This window comes from Podarcis vaucheri (genome assembly GCF_965113315.1).
Source record: "Podarcis vaucheri genome assembly, chromosome: 2".
Lineage (NCBI taxonomy): Eukaryota > Metazoa > Chordata > Lepidosauria > Squamata > Lacertidae > Podarcis > Podarcis vaucheri.
This window is the reverse complement of record NC_138760.1, coordinates 35,891,612-35,911,466: the sequence shown is the minus strand read 5'-3', so window position 1 is coordinate 35,911,466 and position 19,855 is coordinate 35,891,612. Positions and strand designations below refer to the sequence as shown.

The window sequence follows — 19,855 nt, the reverse complement described above, 5'->3', positions numbered from 1 at the left end:
GGTTCCCTGACTTGTTTATATATGTCATAATAAGCTTTGTAGGGGTAGAAACTTTGTTCATCTGGAACAGAAAGAACGCTAGAATGATGATGGATCAATCTAGAATTCTGTGGCTACTTTTCCACTTTGGCATTAGCTCTCATGCCTGCCTGTGGCATTAGCTTTCATGTCTGCTTGCTGCTATTAAACCATTTATGTATGGCTTCTCAGTTACTTCCACAAACACTCCATACGCTTGCTGGAACTTAGGTCAAGGTGACATGGCATGACACCCTATTCCATATTTACTTCTGAATGAGCACAAGTGGAATAGTTCTGGGAGGTGGGGAGAGGACTGTCACATACTTTCTTATGTCTGAATGGGGGCTGCTGATTTTGGACTATTGATATACATTGTTGCTGGTGGGTGATTATAATGGTCCATTGCAGAAACAACTAATGAATACCTGACAGCATGAGCACACTATTGTTGTCCTAGGAATGTTTAATGGCTTAAGCATCTGTGGTTTTTAAAATCAGTTTATTACATTTTTAAATAATTTGCTTATAAACCTAACTGTACAGGTGTCTATATTATAACAATTCAATTCAATACATGTATGTGATACAACAAATGATTGTACAGTATAGGTGTGTTTTGAGATACTGGAGGAAGCATAACACAATTTATAATGTGGTTTAAAAAGGGGGGGGGACGACCATCTGTTCCTTTCTCATTCCCTATTGTAAAGTACAGTGGTACCTCAGGTTAAGAACTTAATTTGTTCCGGAGGTCCATTCTTAACCTGAAACTGTTCTCAACCTGAAGCACCACTTTAGCTAATGGGGCCTCCTGCTGCCGCTGCGCCACCGCTGCACGATTTCTGTTCTCATCCTGAAGCAAAGTTCTTAACCCGAGGTACTATTTCTGGGTTAGCGGAGTCTGTAACCTGAAGCGTCTGTAACCTGAGGTACCACTGTACACCAGAACCAGCAACGACTAAAATAATAATAATTTGTGAGTACTGTGTGCCCTTTACCATTTGCCCCATGGATTAAGCAGCAATGGCTGCAATCCTCAGCACACTTTCAGGGCCGAACTAAATGGGATGAGAAATGTTGTGGCTCTTCCTGCCCTTCTGATATAATGATAACATTGTGAATGGAAAGAAGTTCCCATGCACTAGCCTCTCTGAACAGGGAATGCATGTAATAAACACACAATCCACACACCAAATCTCAGGTTGAGAATCACAGGATTTATTTTCTAGAGGACAGGAAGAAAATCTGTCTAGAGAGACTGAGCATATGCTGCCCATCTCCACGCATCTGAACAAGTAGGAAGTAGGAAACACAGCAAGTGTGTAGGAAAGAATATTGTGTCCTTGGGTGTCTTATCACAATCCTAGAAATATGACCATGCAATAAGGGGAAAGATTTTGAGAAGGCAATCTGTTGCCCCACCTGCTGAGGGAAAGATATTGAGACTTTCCTGACAGGTAAAGGGGGCTCTTATCCTTTCCCCCTACTTAACTCTCAGTGCCTGAAGGGTGTTTGGTTACTTCACACAAAAAAACAGTCAAAGGAAAAAGAAACACAGCCACATGTGTGATGTAGCCTTTAGCCTTAAGCTTAATTGTCAAAGCGTAGGCTCAGGCTGTACACATTTTGTTGATTTTTTAAAAAATCATTAAATTTAAATGACATTTTAAAAGTTTCAAATAATTTTTTATTATTTTCATGAATAAATATAACCAGAACAATTTCTCTTCAATGTACGTTAGAAGTGTGACATGTCAGAATGCAGTTTGTTGTTTACTATTACATCTATGGATTCTGTATGTTTAACAAGCACAAATACCAGTTTTACTCAGGTATAGGTGTACAGTGGTACCTCAGGTTACATACGCTTCAGGTTACAGAATCCGCTAATCCAGAAATAGTGCTTCAGGTTAAGAACTTTGCTTCAGGATGAGAACAGAAATCGTGCTCTGGCGGCGCAGCAGCAGCGGGAGGCCCCATTAGCTAAAGTGGTGCTTCAGGTTAAGAACAGTTTTAGGTTAATTACGGACCTCTGGAACGAATTAAGTACTTAACCTGAGGCACCACTGTATCTCCCCCCAAAAGATGATTGTTACTTTGGTGGTTGTAAACTTTGCACCCCTTTATCAACATTGTGAGAGTTTTCAAAAGGGTTTTAAAACAAATAATCTATTTAAACGTTCACCCAACAATCCTGTTATTCCTAGGCCCCATACCCTTGCCTAGAAAGAAGGAAAGTGTGAAAAGTGAAAGGAAAGAGAAATAAAAAGGCAGAAGAGAATGACTTAGCTAACAATGGATTATATACCCAGAACTATCACTAGATAGAACCTGCATCAGCAGTAAGGCTGATTCATAATTTCAAAGATTGAATTGCCAGTACCAAATTACATTTCAAAGAGTTACAGAGCAACCGACAACCAAGACTGGAATTTCTTGAGTGCTTAATTTCACTTAAAGGCACTCCATTTCCACTCTTTATTTGTAATAATATCTTCAAACCCAAGTGTCTGGAGCAACAATTCAGCATCCAGAATGGGGAGACCCTGCACACAAATGGCTTTTCTTTTTGGCGCTAGCTGTTTAGAGTAATGTCTGATGTGGGTCAGAGCTTCTTTTGTACCATCTACCCTTCAATCCTCCTCTTCCTGCTCCTCCTTTAATCTGGCCATCGGATCTCATCAGGCTTTTCAGTACCACCATCATTTAACACATTTCCTGCTCCTCACAGGATGACAGACTCAGCACATTTAGGCAGACAACTTTATTGCTAAAACTCTGTGGGTGGGAAAAGGGAAGTGTCAGCAAGCTGCTGCATTGTGTCAAGCATTGTGTAAGGTGGTCTTTTCTTCAAGAATCAGGTTCAGCTTCCTCTCATTTTTGCATGAGATCTTGTATCAATAGAGTGTGCGTGTGTGAAACAAAAAAAAGGGGGGGTGCCTTGTCTCCTGTTGGAACTCCAGAGGGGAAAACGGATCTAGCTCAGGCTTTTCTCCATTGCTAGTTTATGCAGTGCCTCATCTCTGGGCTTGGAGCATGCCGCAGCATTCCTGTCCCAGGCACCTAAGCAAGAAACAGCTGTGAGCGCTGCTTCCCTACATCAGCACTTTCAGTCCAGACCTCGCTGCTCCCTGCAATTTCCGCAGTTTTGAGAAAGTGTAGACACAGCAAAGACTGAACAGAAGCGTGGGGAGGGGGAGCATTCCTAAGGGAGGGGGGGACAGCATTGCAGAGCGGGCATTAGAAACATGGGCCGAGATTTGGGGCTGGCTGCGCAGGAAGGTGAAGAGAGGAAAGGAAGAAATGTGCTCAGTGTTCATCCTCCCCAGCTCCATCTTTCTCTTTCATGCAGTATGTAAAACAGTGCAATTAGATAACAATTACCAATTCAATTCCTACAGCAGGTGCCGATTGACACCTGCATCAGACAGTGGGTTTCTAGTATTTCCAAACAGAAGCCAAAAGCCAGCGAAGCTTTTATTCCTGGAGCACACTTGCCCTGCTGCTTTTTCCGCGTGTAGATAAACGGCGCATGCTGCTCGATGAGAAAACCGGTCCTAATCCAGCTCAGGCAATTCTGGAGAAATGATGTGCTTGCCAGGAGTCCTGCCCATGGCTGAGCATGTATCACTGGGTCTCTGTGTATTTTGGGATATGAGGGCTTGTCTTCAATCAGCTAGCTTCTGGGCAAGTGAACCAAAATGCCTTATGACAGTTCAGGCAAGCACCTGCAGGCTGAAAGGCCCCTGCTGCCCAATCATCTTCTGGCTCTCAGCAAACTTTATATATCAGCAGTAAATCTGGAGCCAGAGGGGTCTTTTAACAGGGGTTAGTTGCAGAGCAGCTGGGTGGATGATCTCTTCACTCATGAGGCAAGCACTGCTGGGCAAAAGACAATGATGGGCAGAATTGGTTTGGAAAACTTTCCAGTAAGCAAGTCTCCCTGGCTTGAGAAAATCAATTGCAAAAGTGCTGGCTCAGGCACACTCCTTGTGGTAAAGTTGCGGAACAGGTACAGTACCAACTACGAGCAAGAGAGTAAGAAATGCCAGTCATCCTACAAGGTGTCTAGAAGGGCATTCTAAGCCTTACAGATCTGGATGGGTCAGCCACAGAATAGCTGTTTTAGAAACTTAAATACTAAAGAACCCTTTGGCAAAAAGTATCCCCCACTGGACAGCTTTTCAAACAGCAACTCTGTCTCCTCACTTTTTTATCCCTATGCCAGCCAGTCTGCACATCACCAATTTATATATGGAGCAGTGACCAGTATACTTTTTTTAGAAGCAAGGCTTAATGAGAGCCAAGGCTGAGACCCACAGTCTACCTGGCTCTATCCTGGAACATGCAGAATATTGGAGAGCAGTGCCTCTAAAAATATGCCAAATTGCTCCCCCTCACTGCTGAATAATCACAGCATCTTAAGGGCAGGGAGTAATACTTTCATGTATCTCTTTCTGAATAAATTAACAAAGGTTCATAGACTGGTTATACCAAATCTATATAGGCAAGGGGGATGTCAGTGTTTTCTTCAGTTAAAAATATATTTGTGTGCTGAAGATGCATTTTTAAAAAAACATCAATTCAATGTGCCTGCCTGATGCAGCCTTCCCTCAGAATCTGACCATTTCCATGCCAGTAAGGGAAATGGAAGGCAAAAATGTAAATATTGCTGATTGAACAAGAATATCTAACTTGTTGCTAATATCAGCCGGAGGACTTGACAGTGGTCAACGCAACACCATTTATAAAAGAGATCCAGAGAGGAGCTGAGAAAGTACAGTTTGGTTAACATAACATCTGTTCTTGGAAAACTAATGGAAAACTTCATTAAAGAATGTCCAAGCATGAAGAACAAGCCTCGATGAAATGGAACCAGTATGGCTTCTGTAAAGGTAAGCCCTTTCACTAAACCTTTAGAGTGTTTTTTTTTTTTTTTGAGAGTCAACAACCATAAAATAGGGGTGATTCAGTTGACATGTGGAAAGTCTACAGTTGGAGGCAGAATACCTCTGAATACCGGTTGCTGCGAATCAGAAATGGGGAGACCGCTATTGCACTAGGGTCTTGCTCGTGGGCCCTCTAGAGGCATCCAGTTGACCACTATATGAGGACAGGATGCTAGACTGGATGGGTCATTTGTCTGCTCCATCAGACCTCCTCTTCCCTTAGGATCCGTGGTTAGCAAACTTTTAATCTGTGAACCAGGGCTAGGGTGTGCTCTCTGCCACACAAAGGCATGGATGCCTACACGACATGAATATGTTGCCCTGGGTTTCCCACACAGCTCTTCTGCTGCCCCCTCTCAAAAGTTTCTTCTCCAAGGAGGCAACAGAAGAAGGAAGGTATAAACGGGGGGCTCCCTGAGTTCCCGGTCCTTCGCCCACCCCGCGGAAATCGCTCGTCTGTGAAAGCCCTTCCTGAAGCTGGATGTCGTCTAGCGGGCTGTTTATTAGACTCCAAGCCTCGGCCTTGATTTCATTCCTTTTGTTCAAATCCCAGAAGCCCAACGGGGCTCCCTCGGATTTGTCCCCAAATGGCTCAAGCAGCGGGGGGCCTACCCACCAGACGGTGCCCCCCCAACCCTCTCCCCGTAGGAGCTGCAGGCGCGACCCGCGCTTAAGGTGCTCAGCCTTGGCTCTGTCCTCGCCCGCCAGGCGAGCCACTTGTTTCCCCACCGGCTCCGCAGCCCCACTCCTGCCTTCCGGCTCCTCTGTATTTCCGCCGTCCACCTACCCCCCCCCCCCCGCGCATGAATATAGCCGATATTCAGAACGTCTATCTCGAACCGTCGGAGGGGGGAACCTCCGGGCGCCTCCCCTTTAAGGCTCGGGGCGGTTGCACCGAACGGCTTCATGAATGGAGGCACGTGACCCAAACATCACGTGACGTGTCCGTGAGCGGCGGCAGCGGCGGACCCCGGACTCTCGGTCCCTCTCTGCGTGGCGGCCTCCCCCCCTCCCCGCCCCGGCTCCCCCCCTCCCCCGGCGGCACCGAGCGGAGAGGGTGAGAGACTGCGCGGGCGGCCTGGGGTGCCCGGTTCCACCTTTGGGGGAAGAGGGAGGAAGGCAAGCCAGCGCCGCCGCCAACCCCCCCCCCTTCTCCACGAGGGAGGGAGGGAGGGAGCGAGCGAGCATTAATAAGCGCGGGGGGGGGGCGCGTCTGACATAGAAGCGGGGAGGGGGGGTCTTTTTAAGGGGAGCCCTGCCTCTCGCTCTCCAATTGCGCCCGGGAATTTCGGGCGCCGTGGAGTTCAGCGTTTCTCTCTCCACGGTGTTTATTTATTTTCATGATTATTATCTGAAGAAGCGACTCTTGCAATGTAGGTGGAGACTTATGTTGACAGGAGCATGGGCCCCCCTCCCCAATTTCCACCCGGGAATGTTCTGGCGCGCTCGGGTGTGTGTGTGTGTATGAGAGAGAGATAATGATAATATAGTGTGGGGGGAGGGATAGGTGGGTCTAGGTGAGCGGGCTTCCGTATTTCAGCAGCCGATCTTCGTTTCCCCACCTCCTTTCTTCTCCTCTGCTCGTTGACTTCATTTTCTTTTGCTGACAGATGGGTGGGTGGCTTCCCCCCTTTCTTTCCTTCTGAGGGGTTTCTGCGGCGTGGGTGGCCGTATTTATTTCCCCACCGCTGTCGTTAGGAGGAGAGAAATGCCATTGCCACCCCACCCCCGGTTTTGCCTCGATCCTTATTGTTGTTGAGTTTGCTTCTCAAGTAGTGGGGGATGAAAAAGTAGTTGGGCACCTTATTATTCCGTTTCTTCGGGCAGGTGCGCCCTCTCCCCTGCCTAGAGTGGGGGGGGGAAGCTGCTCCCTACACACTTGTGTGTGTCTCCAGGGATGTGCAGCCATGTCTGCTAATGTTAAAGGGCTTGCCGTGCTGACTCATCAGGTGTCTGGGTGGGGGAAAGAGTGAGTCTATGTGGGGTGGGGCTCAGGAAGGGGGAAATGGAGAGAGTATTCGGGATTGGAGGGGGGGATCTAAATCACCCCATTGCATCCCCTGGCACAGCCTGCTGTGTGCAGAGCCCAGACACTGCTGACTCATCAACATGAGGTCACCACTAGGTATATGCTGCACAAAGGGAGGTAGGGGCTGACCGGCTGATGGGACCTGTCAAAAGGGTTAGCTGGGGGAGAGAGGGTGACTTGCTGACTCACTTTCTCACTGGGTGATAAGGCAGAGAAGGGTGCAAGTTCAGGAGATGGTTGGGAAGGGGATTCACCTGAGATTCTTCCTCTCTGCTACTTGTCTGTATTTTGCTTGCATTCAAAATGTTGTGACAACTGTAGCTTTCTGAGCATATGTCATACAGTGTATATCCATGTGCAGTTTATGTGCATTAGGACAGAAGTAACTGTATGTGGGGAGTGTGTGTGTGTGTGTGTGTGTATGAGGGAGAGAGAGAAAAAGGGTTACTTGGCAGAACTTTTGTGAGAGACCCATTCCTAAGTGCTTGTAGATTTATATCAGTATGTATGTTTGCCCTGTCTGCTCACATGTCCTCAGTGCTCACTCTCTCTGTACATGTAGGTCTTAACTTTACTGTTTTGGCTAGCTTTATAGACTTTGTAAAATGGTAGTTCCTGAATACCTTTATGGAAATTGCTGCTCCTTGTCTATGCCGTCTTTGTCAGACAGGCACGATGTCCTCAAGGACTCTGTGAAGGTGCTTGGCATGCTGTCACACTGAAGTGGGAAGGGCACAGCGATGCAGATTCCCTTGTTTGTGCCTGCACAGCTCTGCTTGATTTGTATAATGGAGCACGTCTGTGCAACAAGTGCATGCTGTCCTACCCTGAGTCCCTTGTGTGAAGTTCCCACAGTGAAGCTAGCTGAAGCATGCTATCGTCTACAGCCACAACTCTGGAGGGCAATCTGTCCTCTGCCAATTTGAGAGCGGCTTGGCTACTGGGGACTGGGCAACTTAATCAGTATGTCATAGATATTTAGATTGTGATTATATGGAGATGGTTTGTGTGACAATAGCTAGCTGCGGTTTGATGTCCTTTTGACGGAGATCTCCACAAACTGATTCCAATTCTAAAACGGTAATGTTAGAAGGACAGAGAAAGTTAATCTAGTCTGATTCCATTCTCTGTAAAAGGATACTTCAAACCTAGTGTTCCTAACAGACTGATGCGTAGCATGTCTCTTTCTTGGTCTCATTGTAGCAGGATAGGAGATGATGAACAGCTGTCTTGATTCTCATTCTGGGTGTCTGACATGGCAACCTGGACAATGTATTATCCCTTGGATATTTAGATAATTGCAGTGACTTACAAAGCTTGTGGCAAATAGGAAGCAAAATAGATGTGCCTTGTCTAGAAGCATTGTACAGTACTTGAAAATAATGATTCAAAGGTGTGGAGAGAGATGAACAAGCTCAGTTTTACTGTAATTATAAATATGATGAGCTCCTCAGTGATCATAACTAAGGAGTCTGGCAGTCTGGTAGGAAGAGGTCAGGTTACTGATTTTTGGTCCCCTTCAGTTCTGCTGAGTAAGAAGAAAACTTGTGTAAACAGCAGTTCTGAGGCACTTTCTAAGCATAGTGGGGATATTGCTGGGGCCAGTCATGTCTGCTTTGAGGAGACAGAATTCTCTAGTGACTCTATGTTTCTTGAAGTCTTAACTGGGTAAGCATCTACTTTCAGGTTAAATCTTCCATAAGTGAGAAGTTATATATGGACAAGCCCTCATAAAACACATGAAAGTCATATACTTGCAGATATGTACAGTGTAGTGTTGAAAGTACTGTTCATACTTCACCTGTTGAAAAGCCTCCCGTTGCTGTTTTCGTCATGCCCATCTCCTTTCTCATCCCTTGCAGCTGGGCCTCCTCTGATGGGGCTGTCTCTGCTCCTGGAATGGGTGACGTCACCATGTTTACACTAGTTTGATGGCACAGCTCTGTGAATCAGGAATGTTGAGAATGGGGCCTGTGTTGAATCATGCGCTCTGCTGTCAGCTCTGTTGTGAGCGAAGAATTGGCGGTGCTTGTGCTGAGTGCAGGCCTTTTGAGCTTGGCAAAATGTGTCGAGGTTGCACTTTTTCCCTTTGCAGCCGTCGCACTTGGCACTTTCCAGTGTGATCTTTCTTCGAGAAGCTGTCAAAAAGCTGAGAAATCAGCAGTCTGGGGAGTTAGACCAAGTTTGTCTCTGTCTGGATGCCAGTTATCTCTGGCCGTCCTCCTTGCATGATGTTAATAAGTCCTTCTGTGGCCAGCAAGTCAGGGCTGTAGAAGGGTCTGGTGCCATCCCAATTTATGCTGGGTACAGAACACGCTAAGTTTGGTGGGGATTCCACTTCTTGACTGCCCTCTTTTGGCCTTTTAAAATCTTTCTAGTAATGAAAGTTGTGCTTCTCCTAGGCAGAGACGCAGCACACATTACTCCTTCTGATGAAACTAAGATGCCTAAGTCTCATATACAAAGATGAGTTCAAGTATCTTCATGCTTTGACCCATTAGAGTGACTGAGGTTTTTTTTTGCTGTGTCTCATCTTTTTCTCACAACATAGACTTCCCCAATAATTTCCTGTGCAATGAAAGAGAACTATGAGCACTAAAGATTATTTCCAGGCAGCATTTATGTCATCTCTTCTCTTCCCAGATTATAATAAGTAACTTCACATTCTAAACATTGATCTCTAGACATTATATTAGAGTCCTGGACTTGCCCTATGAAAGACATTTTTGAGTTGGCTGGGCAGGGCACTAAGCGTATTTACTCTCCCACTAAGTATCTCTTGCCTGGGATATCTGTGGAACATCACTTATACTTGGCATGGTGAATCTTATTATTTCCTTACTTCTGCTGGATTTACAAACGTATGATGGGTCTTTGCTTAAGCAGTTTCTGTACTTTAGAAATGTTCAGATCACTCTCACATGAATGCTTGCAATGATGCCTAATACATTCTCACATGTCTTAAAAGAAAATCCTACAACGGGAGAAGGAGATTGTGTTTGGATTATCAGTTCTAGTACTGTGGCTATTCAGTGAGTGGGGGACTTTCGTTTACAGTTCTGCTGCTGGAGACCTATAACTGCACATGGTTTTTAAATGGAGCAAAGTCAGAAAAATGAAAGCATATACTGTTGAGAGGCATACTTGTGCATTCTGTAGCATTTATTTTACCAGTATTGAAAGAACATGATTTTTTAAAGAATTACCGTGATGACAGAGGGAAGCCTTTGCTCTGTTGCAAATTGTGTTTTGGGGGGTGGCAATACTGTGTTCCTCCTAGTCTATTCTCTGAATTAAAAAACTTAACTAGCAATTAATGTCTCTTCCCCCCATGTATTTTTAGAATGCTGACTCCCAAATGGCGAGTCCCAATACTGCCTGCAATCAGGTTTTGGATGTTATAGTGCAGCAAGCTAAGTGTATTTTCCTTCAAGATCAGTAATTGTTTGGAACCTACTTGTCAGTTTTAAAGACAAAAATAAGTTGGTAGGTCCCTCTAGTAAGACAGTTGGGACCCACTGTGTTAGTGTGCAGTAAGCCTTTAATCAGTGACCACAGCCATATCCTTTGGGCATAAGCACTTTGCTTGTCAGCAGTTTTCGGTGCTCTAGGAATATCAGAGTTGTTGCTGGCCTATTAGTGATCTTGGAAAGCGCTGAAGCCATCCCTTCTGGGGGTGCTGCTGGGGGACCGTTCCTTGGCTTTTGCTGACACTAGCTTGTCTTAATTCTCTGCTATAAATGTGAACTGATGTTTTATGCATTTAACAAACAAGAACATGGGCTGTGTGGGAGAGGCATTTATTATGCCATGTAAGTGCTGATGATGTGCCTGGTGGGAGGTGGATGTAAAAACATCCCTGTCTGGATGCACATAGTGACTCCTCTGTCCCTGAAACAGTCTTGGCCACACCAGCAGATTTTCTTCTTGCTTAGGGAAAAACCGTGGCTTCTGAACTATTCCAGACAAGTAGCCAAAGGTATAGTATTTATGATGCCTAGTGTGTGTGCATTTTGGGGATGCATGTGACCTGTAAGACACGACTCATCTCTTGCTGCAATCCCAGATCTTCTGCAGCAGAACATTACTAGTGTTGCATAAAGTTCCAGATTAAGCCTTAAGAGTAGCATTACAAGATTCTGCTTTCTTTTTTGTTTGTGATATGTGGTGGACTGTTCTGGCTTATACCGACAGCTACACCAAGGCATGTCTGTATGTGATGTCTTTTTTATGAATCCACTTTTGTCTGCTGGTTTCAAAAAGAACATTCTAATAATGTACTCGGCAGTAAAAATTTGCTTGCAAATGTACTTGCTGTCCCATGTGTCTTGTGAATTCTGGCATTGCAACGCTGAATTTTATTCTCGCTAGACTAACACAATGGATGTAAAATTACTAAATGTAAAAGTATAATCAGTGTGGGTTCTTTAATTTGCCTTCTGATTTCCTGAGCTTTAACTATAAAAACCTGATTACACTTCCCAGGCTTATTTCTGAAATCATAATTGCTGGAATCTTGAGAATCTTTAAACTTTTTCTAAAAAAAGTTGCGTTTGGCATAGATTTCCCTAGCGCAGTGTTTCCCAAACGTTTTTGGGCAACGGCACACCTGTTTACCGGAAAATAATCTCGCGGCACACCACCATTAAAGCCCCGCCCCGTGACGTCAGCGCGCAGCGTCACGCCGGGAGGGACGCACAAAAGTGAACGTTTTTTCCCTTCCCCTTGCCGGGGTGGGAGGAGGCAGCAGAGCGAGGGACTGAGGGACGGCGGCAGCTGAGGCGGCGGCGGCTGTTGTTGGTGGCGGCGATAGCGGGCGGAGGAGGAGCCGTCGCCGGGAGTTGCTGCTGCTGCTGTTGCTGCTGCTGCCCGGACATGCTGGCCTCCTCCTCCTCCGCTGTCTCGCGCTCCTCCCTTTTGCGCGCGCTGCCCCGCCGCTCGGCACCACCACCGCGGAGCCGCCCCCGGCTCGACGCGGATCCTCGCCGCCGCCGCCTCTCGCCGCCCGACTCGCCCGCCTCCCTCCCACGGCACACCAGCCGGTGTCTCACGGCACACTAGTGTGCCGCGGAACACCGGTTGGGAAACACTGCCCTAGCGACACACATTCTGGAAGCTTAGAACATAGCGACATGAAACCAGTAAGCCAGCCTTTCCTAATCTTGCACCCTGTACTACAGCTCCCATAATTCCTAAACATTGCCTATGCTGGATGTATCTTCTAGAATTTGTAGTCTTATTATTATTTATTTATTTGAACCCCATCTACTAACTGTCCAGTTTCTTTCTTTCTTTCTTTCTTTCTTTCTTTCTTTCTTTCTTTCTTTCTTTCTTTCTCTCTCTTTCTCTCTCTCTCTCTCTCTCTCTCTCTCTCTCTCTCTCTCACACACACACACACACACACACACACTTGTGCATTTCCTCCAACCCAAAAATGGCTCCCAAATGTTGAGTCCCTTAGGGGCAGTTTTCCAGGAGCCTATATGCTCCCTATCATTCCTTCTTCTCGCTGCCTGCCACCCCCTGTGTCTTGCTATTCAGTTTCCCAGACAAAGAAACACTTGAGACAGGTTGGGTCAATCCATATGCACCAGCTTCTGTCATAGGGAGTATTTATGAAGACTGCTCCCACACAAACTCTCTAGTTTATGGGGTGTCATCGTAGCTCGTGTAGCTTTCAGCCCAATCATGGAAAGAGAGACAGGCTGGTTCCCTGGCAAGCCTCTTGGGCTACAACTCTCCTGCTTGGTTATACTACGAAGCATGTGCTGTAAGCAAGGCTGTTAGTATGCTGAGTCAGCATGACTGGCTCAGCACAGGCGTGCAGGACCCTGGCTGCCAGGCTATTTTTAAATGTGGCTTCATCCTGCTCTGGCTCCTCCCAGGGTTCTTAATTTCCCCCCTGCCATTTGCCTTCATGTATTATAGAGAACTGTGGGGCTGGTAGGGACAGAGGTGGCAAGGAGCTGTTGTAAGTCTCTGTTTGGTTCATGCTGCGTGGAGTGCATAGGGATTTGTTCCAGCAGGGAGCCCTGCCCACTTCCCTGCCTGGTTCCTGAGCCAGATAAGTAGAGATCTGTAAATGAGGGCTCAGGATCTTGAGTTTGATGGTGACCTCTGGCCGTTCTCTTTTCTTGCAGAATCTGACTGTGAAGGCTTGCGTGTTATGACGACCCCCAACAAAGGAAACAAAGCCTTGAAGGTAATGGGGCACGAGTGGGGCTGAGCCGTCCGTGGACACTACCAGAGCTCCCGTGATACATGTGTTCCCTTCTGTGTCCCCACAGGTGAAGCGGGAGCCAGGTGAGAATGGGACCAGCTTGACAGATGAAGAGCTGGTGACCATGTCTGTGCGGGAGCTGAACCAGCATCTGCGGGGCTTGTCCAAGGAGGAGATCATCCAGCTAAAGCAACGCCGGCGGACCCTGAAGAACAGGGGTTACGCCGCCAGCTGCCGTGTCAAGAGGGTGACACAGAAGGAGGAGCTGGAGAAGCAGAAGGCAGAACTTCAGCAGGAGGTGGAGAAACTGGCCTCGGAGAATGCCAGCATGAAAATGGAACTTGATGCCCTGCGCTCCAAGTACGAGGCGCTGCAGAACTTCGCCCGGACCGTGGCCCGGAGCCCTGTCACCCCTGCCCGGGGCCCCCTTGCCGCCAGCATGGGGCCCCTTGTGCCCGGCAAGGTTGCCACCACCAGCGTCATCACAATAGTGAAATCCAAAACGGACGCCCGGTCTTAGTGAAAGGAGCACTGCCTGGGCTTGTGTGTGCAGGGCAGTTAGGCACAAAGCTCATCCGGAATTCCCAAAGCACAACCCTCTCCCAGATGGCCTAGCCCACACAGGCACACGCTGGCCTGCTTGTCACTGCGGTCCCTTTGTTTTTAGCTTTGTTCTGGTTGGTGTGACTGATGGTAATGCAACCCTTCTGTGTGAGCAGAACCTTCCACCCAGAGGTATTCTGGGGACAGAGACTGAAGGACCTCGGTACTCTAGCCAAAGAGATTCTCAGCAGCATGGAATAAATTCTTGGGGAGAGAAATCGCCCAAAGGGGGGAGGGCAGAGGTCATAGAAAGTTGGAAGACCTGCTGTCAGTGATGACGTATACCATTCTTCCAGGGTTGTGTGTCAGCTGTCCAGTCTGCTGCTTGTAAATTGCTTGGTATCAGTGGCTATAATGGGGGTAGTTTGTGTAACCATGTTTATATTAACATCTAGTTGCGCCTTTTATGTTTAAAGGTGGGATTCCTTAGGACTTTTCCTAAAAGGGGAGGGAAGGGGCAAAACTGCAGTTTCCTGGTGTCTGTGCTGCTGAGAAGGGAAAGGAGCCAGGAATGGGCACTGTTGTAGCCTGCCTGTCAGGTAAAAGGCAGGTTCTACCCTGGAGACTACAGGCCGGTTTTGTGCCTAATGTGTTGCACTGAACAAGACCAAAATCACTAGTTGTTTCCTGTGTTTGGAGAGTATCAAGTGTCTCTAGTGTGATGGTTTACACAAGTCTATGTGGTTTTAAATAGCCCTTTATTTAAGAGAGAAACATTCATTTGAAAGAATTCTTAAATGATCTAAGTCTCAAAACTAAAACTGGATGAACAACTTGGATTTAATAGTCTCCCTTTTTAACCTGAGAAGGGTGAGAATATTTGACTGTCATATTCCTGGAGACTTTGCTAATTTAAAAGAAAAGAAAAAGAAAAGCAAATTTTAAAAGTTTCTCGCTAAGTCTTTGTGGCTCCAAGGTTGTTTTTTATAAAGAGTTATCAGACTTTTATTTATAAATAATGTGGGGGGGGGGAGACAAAAAAAGGCTAGTCCTGTTTGATATCTTTTTGCAATTGTACCAAAAGTGACTTATTCTTGAACTCCTCACCCGCTTCTTTTGTGCTCCTGTTGTGTTTAGTTGTCTGTGCTCTGAGGTCTTGTGTGGCGCTGTGATGTGATGGTGCCAATGGCCATCTTTGCTGTGTGGATGTCCTGTGAGCATTCTTTTTTTTGCTTTTCCTGGGCTGAGGGCAGGGCTTTCTTGGGCATTTCCCAATGACTTTCTGACGATCCTCTCATTAGAAGGTTTATCTGTTTATGATGGCCTCACTTCCTCGGCTGCTGAAGTCTGAGGTCAATTGGCTCTTCTAGGGTGTTGCTGAAACTGAATAAATCAGGCATAGGCAAACTCGGCCCTCCAGTTGTTTTGGGACTACAGCTCCCATCATCCCTAGCTAACAGGACCAGTGGTCAGGGATGATGGGAGTTGTAGTCCCCAAAAACATCTGGAGGGCCGCGTTTGCCTATGCCTGGCATAAATTATAACTGGCAGACACTCTTGCCTTCCCCATGCCACTTTGCATCACAGAGTTTGCTTTCCTGTGGATACTGGGTCTCCAATGGTCAGTCCCAACATGTAAAAAAGGTTGGTTAGAGGAGGCCACTGCCCACGCTGCAGCAACATGAATCAGTTAGTGGAGCTGGCAATGTAACTAACTCCAGTATTTCCTAGGGTTGGGCCACAGGCTGCATACATCTAGGTTCATTCCTTGGGAAGAATTATTTTGCTGTCAGTGCTACCATCAACTTACCTCCTGGCTGTTGTTTTCTATTCTTGGGCATGTTGAGAAGTACTTGGGAAGCGCCAATGGAAACTCCATAGAGATTCATGAATGTGTGATTGTCAGTGTGACCCAGGAAAATCCAGCTTTACTATTTATTTTCTGGATACTCATAAGGTGTTGTTGGAAGCCTGGTCACGAGTTTCTCCAAAGAAGAACCTTCTGGCAGCCTGCTCTTTTCTGAGAGGAGGAGTTGCCCTGCCTTCTGTGCTGCTACCCAGAAGTGTTTGGTTCACAGGGAGCAGGTTGTCATCCCATTATCAAGAGGAGCATGTTGGGACTTTGGCAGTATATATTTGTCAGGCTATCTCTCTAGGTGTGCGCTTAAAACTTGGGGCATTGCCTAGAAAACAGTGTTCTTCAGAGCAAGCACAGCTAGTGAGTCCTAGTCAAGACCACGTTCAGAAATCTTGACTGAAGCAGCATAAGAATAGCATTATAATTGGCAGACACTAGAACCCTCCAGCTGTTACGATATTGCCAGCAGGATCGAGAAACTTGCATAGCTCAGGCTGGGCAGTACAGAATCCGGTGGCCTTCCAAACTGACATTCTACTAGATTTGGCCTTCACGGCTAAAGAGAAAAACTTCATGGCCAATTTTGAAGCAAAGAGGTCAAATTCGTATAAGCTGAAGGGCCAAATTCCTACCCAGCAGATACCCAGGGACAGCACTCAACAATTTCCATTGAAAATGTTTTTTTCCATCTCAGTTTGCTGAAAATTAATTCCCTGGAGTCATCTTCCGAATAACCCACTCAGTGTGAGAATTTCACTGCCTAGAACATCTCCTAGGTGCAAGAAAGAAACAAAGCTTTAAATGAGGATTAGTTGTCGAAAGTCCTCTTCTTGAGCTCTTTCCAACTGCTAGCTTGCTGTTTGCAATGTAAAGACAGGGCTGCTCTCTACCACCAGTGGTTCTTGTAAATATCACAACCATTCTTTCGACATGGCAACCTGGGGTGCTTTTCTGCTGTCTTTTGAATGTGTAGACTGCAAATATGCAGTTGGCAGTACAGGGACAAGGAAGAGCAAATGGAAAAAGAGCGGTGTGGGGTGGGGTTAAATAACAAAAGAGCTCTGGTGTGGATGCACACTTAGCTTTGCTGGAGATTCCACCAAAAATCATATTGACTACTCCATACTGCATATTTAGAAAGAATAGGTAAGAGGCTGCTATTGGCAAGGCAGCACCTTTCCCCTACTAAGGCTGTTAGGTGTCCGACCTGAAAAAGATTGAATTGTATGGAGTATGTTAGGGCTGCTGTGGGTCTGATGTGAGCTTGTAAGGTCTGGTAAGGCTCCAGGGATTTATGTCTCTCACTCCTGGTTTAAAAGGTTTAGAAACCATTGGAGGATTGATTATGTAGGATTGCTGGGTCCAGAGCTGTCCTACCTTTTATTGTTTTTTAATCCTTCTACCTCTCTGTACACCTTTCCCTGCCATCTTCAAGCTGTGCATATTTTCTTCCCCTTATTGCCTTCCATTTTCTAGTCCTTGCCAAAGAAATCCAAATTCTGTGAAAACCAAACAGTTGTAATCTGAGGAAGCAATATTTATGCAAACTTGTCAAACTGAGAAACCACAATAGCATGTAACTTGGGTTTCCTGGTCACCAAACTGACAAGTGAGAGGTGGGGGGGGGGGGGTGGTGTGTGAAGTGAAATCTTAGGTCACGTCATAGCTGGCTTTTGAGAGTCACGTGAAGGGCAGTTCCATGGGCTGCCATGCTCCCTTGATGAGCAACAACTCTTGAATGCCAGCTGTCTGACCTCCACCTGCCTCTCCATTGGCATTGGTGTGCTTCTCTGTACTGTATACTGCTCCATGGAAAGCAGGGCGACGACACCTTTGGTGGTAACTTTGATATTTAAACACAGCTTGTATGAGAAAGTGATTGAGTGGGGCTGTCTTTCTGGGGTAGAAGTTTCTTTTCAACAAACCTTGTTGACTCTTATCATGGACATATTGTCCAGAACAGTTTTTAACAGCTTGCTGGAGTTGGCCGGGCTTCCCTTGCTGCTTCCTCTTAATGGGTTGTCTACTGTTTCCATCTAGATCTAGGATAGCAAGAAGGGCTTCTACTGAAAGTCTCTCCTCTAGAGTTGCAACTCGTGCGCTTTCCGAGGCCTAAAGAGGCAAGACGCTGTCCACAGCTGGGTTTGTTGGAAGAAGTTGCAGGTGCATCACCTTGAATACAGCAGGTGTGTTATCAGGCATGTTCTGGCTTTGGAAAGTGGGAAGGATTGAAATGAAAGTGATGAATCTTCCAACACTCAAGGGGCCCTTCAAACCTCCCATCTTCCTTCACCCAGTTTCAGTCCGTCTCCTACTGTTTATGAGTTCTTTCCATCCCAGGTGCCCCTCTCAAGCCCTTCCCCTTGATTTCTCTTTCTGGTATATAGAATTCGGAGTGTGATGGTTCTTGTTTTCGAGGTGCTTGTTTGTTTGGTTTTTCTGCTGTGAAGGGTGTTGTGTGTTTATTTCTCCTTTTTTATTATGGGGCATTTTGTTTGATGCAACAGGTGGGGAGCTTTGCTTTCTACTTAGTTGCAGAGCAAGTACGTGAAGTATAATTCCGCCCACATGTGGCTGGCTTGTGGCGGGGAGGGGGAGGGGGGCTTGTTTTATGTCGTGGTGAATTGTGTAAAAGTGATTTCTTTGATTATGGAACAATTATTTTGCTTTGGAAAAAGCAAGCAAGACTGCAGGCTAGGACTAGGGTATTTGACACTTAGGCATGGGTGGGGATTGCTCAGCGTTTGCGCATGGGGAATGTGCCCTCAGGTTGGATAGCTGTGTGTGTGTGAGTGCATAGACACATGGACACACGCATCACATGCATTCATGCTTAAAAGTCATGCATTCCTTGTGTCAGATGTTCCTTTTTGCATCTCTTGTGCCCTTGGCACACTCCAGAGATGTTGCAAGTTGGCCTTGGCAGGGGGTTGGACTAGATGACTTTTGAGGTTCCTTCCAAGTCTATGCTTCTACGCTTTCTTCATATGTTACCTTTAAACAGGATTGGCATCCTGTGTATTGATGAAGCTGCACTCAGAATTGTAGCTGAGCTCCAGCGGCATCTTGCCTTCCCTTCCACTGGAAAACGCAAGCACTTATTGACAGCCCCCCTTTCTCTCTCTCTCTCACGCATACACACACACCTTCTTGATGTCTCAAGCTATATTTTGTCAGAAAAAATGCTAATGCACAGGAAGGTCCTTTCCTGTTTGATAACATTGCTGCTTTCTTTGATACCTGCAGTAGCAGGTAGCTGTGGCTGCTAAAACAGAGGTTCTTCCCCATGTTGAGAGACCAGGACAGTATCTCATGGCAGTCTTGCTGTGAACGTCAGGCAGGTTCTTCCAAGAGAAGAGGATTTATGTTTTCCTCTCCCGCTATCTGATGTATACAAGCTCCGGACACTTGTGGCTGTCACCTGTATGAACACTGAGCAGTTGAAGTGAATAGTCTCCTCTTCCCCAATGAAGGTATGTTACTGTCTGGCTAAGGCAAGGGGGGTTGTTATCTTCAGAGAGTTCCAAAGCAAATCCTACTTGTCGTTGCTCTTGCCCTCACCTGCAGTTTGTTCTGAGTTTATTACACCCTTTGCCAAAATGGAATATTATGGAGAAAAACAATACAAATAAGAATATTCAGAGCACTTAATGAGACGGGCTAAGGACTTTTCCTCCCCACCCTCCAGATGTTGAGGATAGTCCTTACAACATATTGATATAAGAAATACACTGCTGCTTTAAAATGTTTCTTAAAAAGGGGGGAAGAGGAGTATTTTGATAAATAAATAAATAAATAATCTCAATCTCCAAAGCTAATAAAACTGGAGATTAATTAATTCTATGTGCCAGGGGTGTAATAGCATATTGTCAAGTCCTGGGGCTCTTCTATACAATGGGAGAGCCCAATGAATTAATCAGTATTTATTGCTAAATTATTGTCCTTTTTCAATCTGTAGATATCTGATAACTGTTGGGGATTTGTTGCCACAGCCCCAGTGGAGGTGTTGTTAATTTATTTATGTATATAGTGTATGTTTGTTGATATGAAGCATTCTTTATTTTGTATATGACCAATAAACATCTTTAAAGAGGCTGGTTCCTATGATATTACTGACTAAATTTAGACTGGCAGATTTGTTTCCTGTTGCTGACTGAATTGACTGAGGCTTGGTTGATTTCATGCAGTGAATGTACCTTTTTTTCCCTGCTGTAGAAAAAAAAACCAAATTTTCT

General features: G+C 46.0%; 1 protein-coding gene across 4 annotated transcripts; it reads left to right on the top strand.

Moving 5' to 3' along the window:
• The first annotated feature begins 5,940 nt into the window (after positions 1 to 5,940).
• On the top strand, positions 5,941 to 19,713 carry MAFG (MAF bZIP transcription factor G). 4 transcript variants are annotated; one of them, XM_082211163.1, is made up of 3 exons: positions 5,941 to 6,027; positions 13,140 to 13,201; positions 13,287 to 19,713. In XM_082211163.1, exons 2-3 carry the CDS (start codon positions 13,166 to 13,168, stop codon positions 13,737 to 13,739), a joined length of 489 nt encoding a protein of 162 aa, XP_082067289.1. In that variant the 5' UTR covers positions 5,941 to 6,027; positions 13,140 to 13,165; the 3' UTR covers positions 13,740 to 19,713. The 4 variants fall into 4 exon arrangements, with proteins under 4 accessions (XP_082067289.1, XP_082067291.1, XP_082067288.1 ...); XM_082211165.1 differs by lacking the exon at positions 5,941 to 6,027 and adding an exon at positions 6,209 to 6,343; XM_082211162.1 differs by lacking the exon at positions 5,941 to 6,027 and adding an exon at positions 8,684 to 10,978.
• Positions 19,714 to 19,855: the final 142 nt, after the last annotated feature.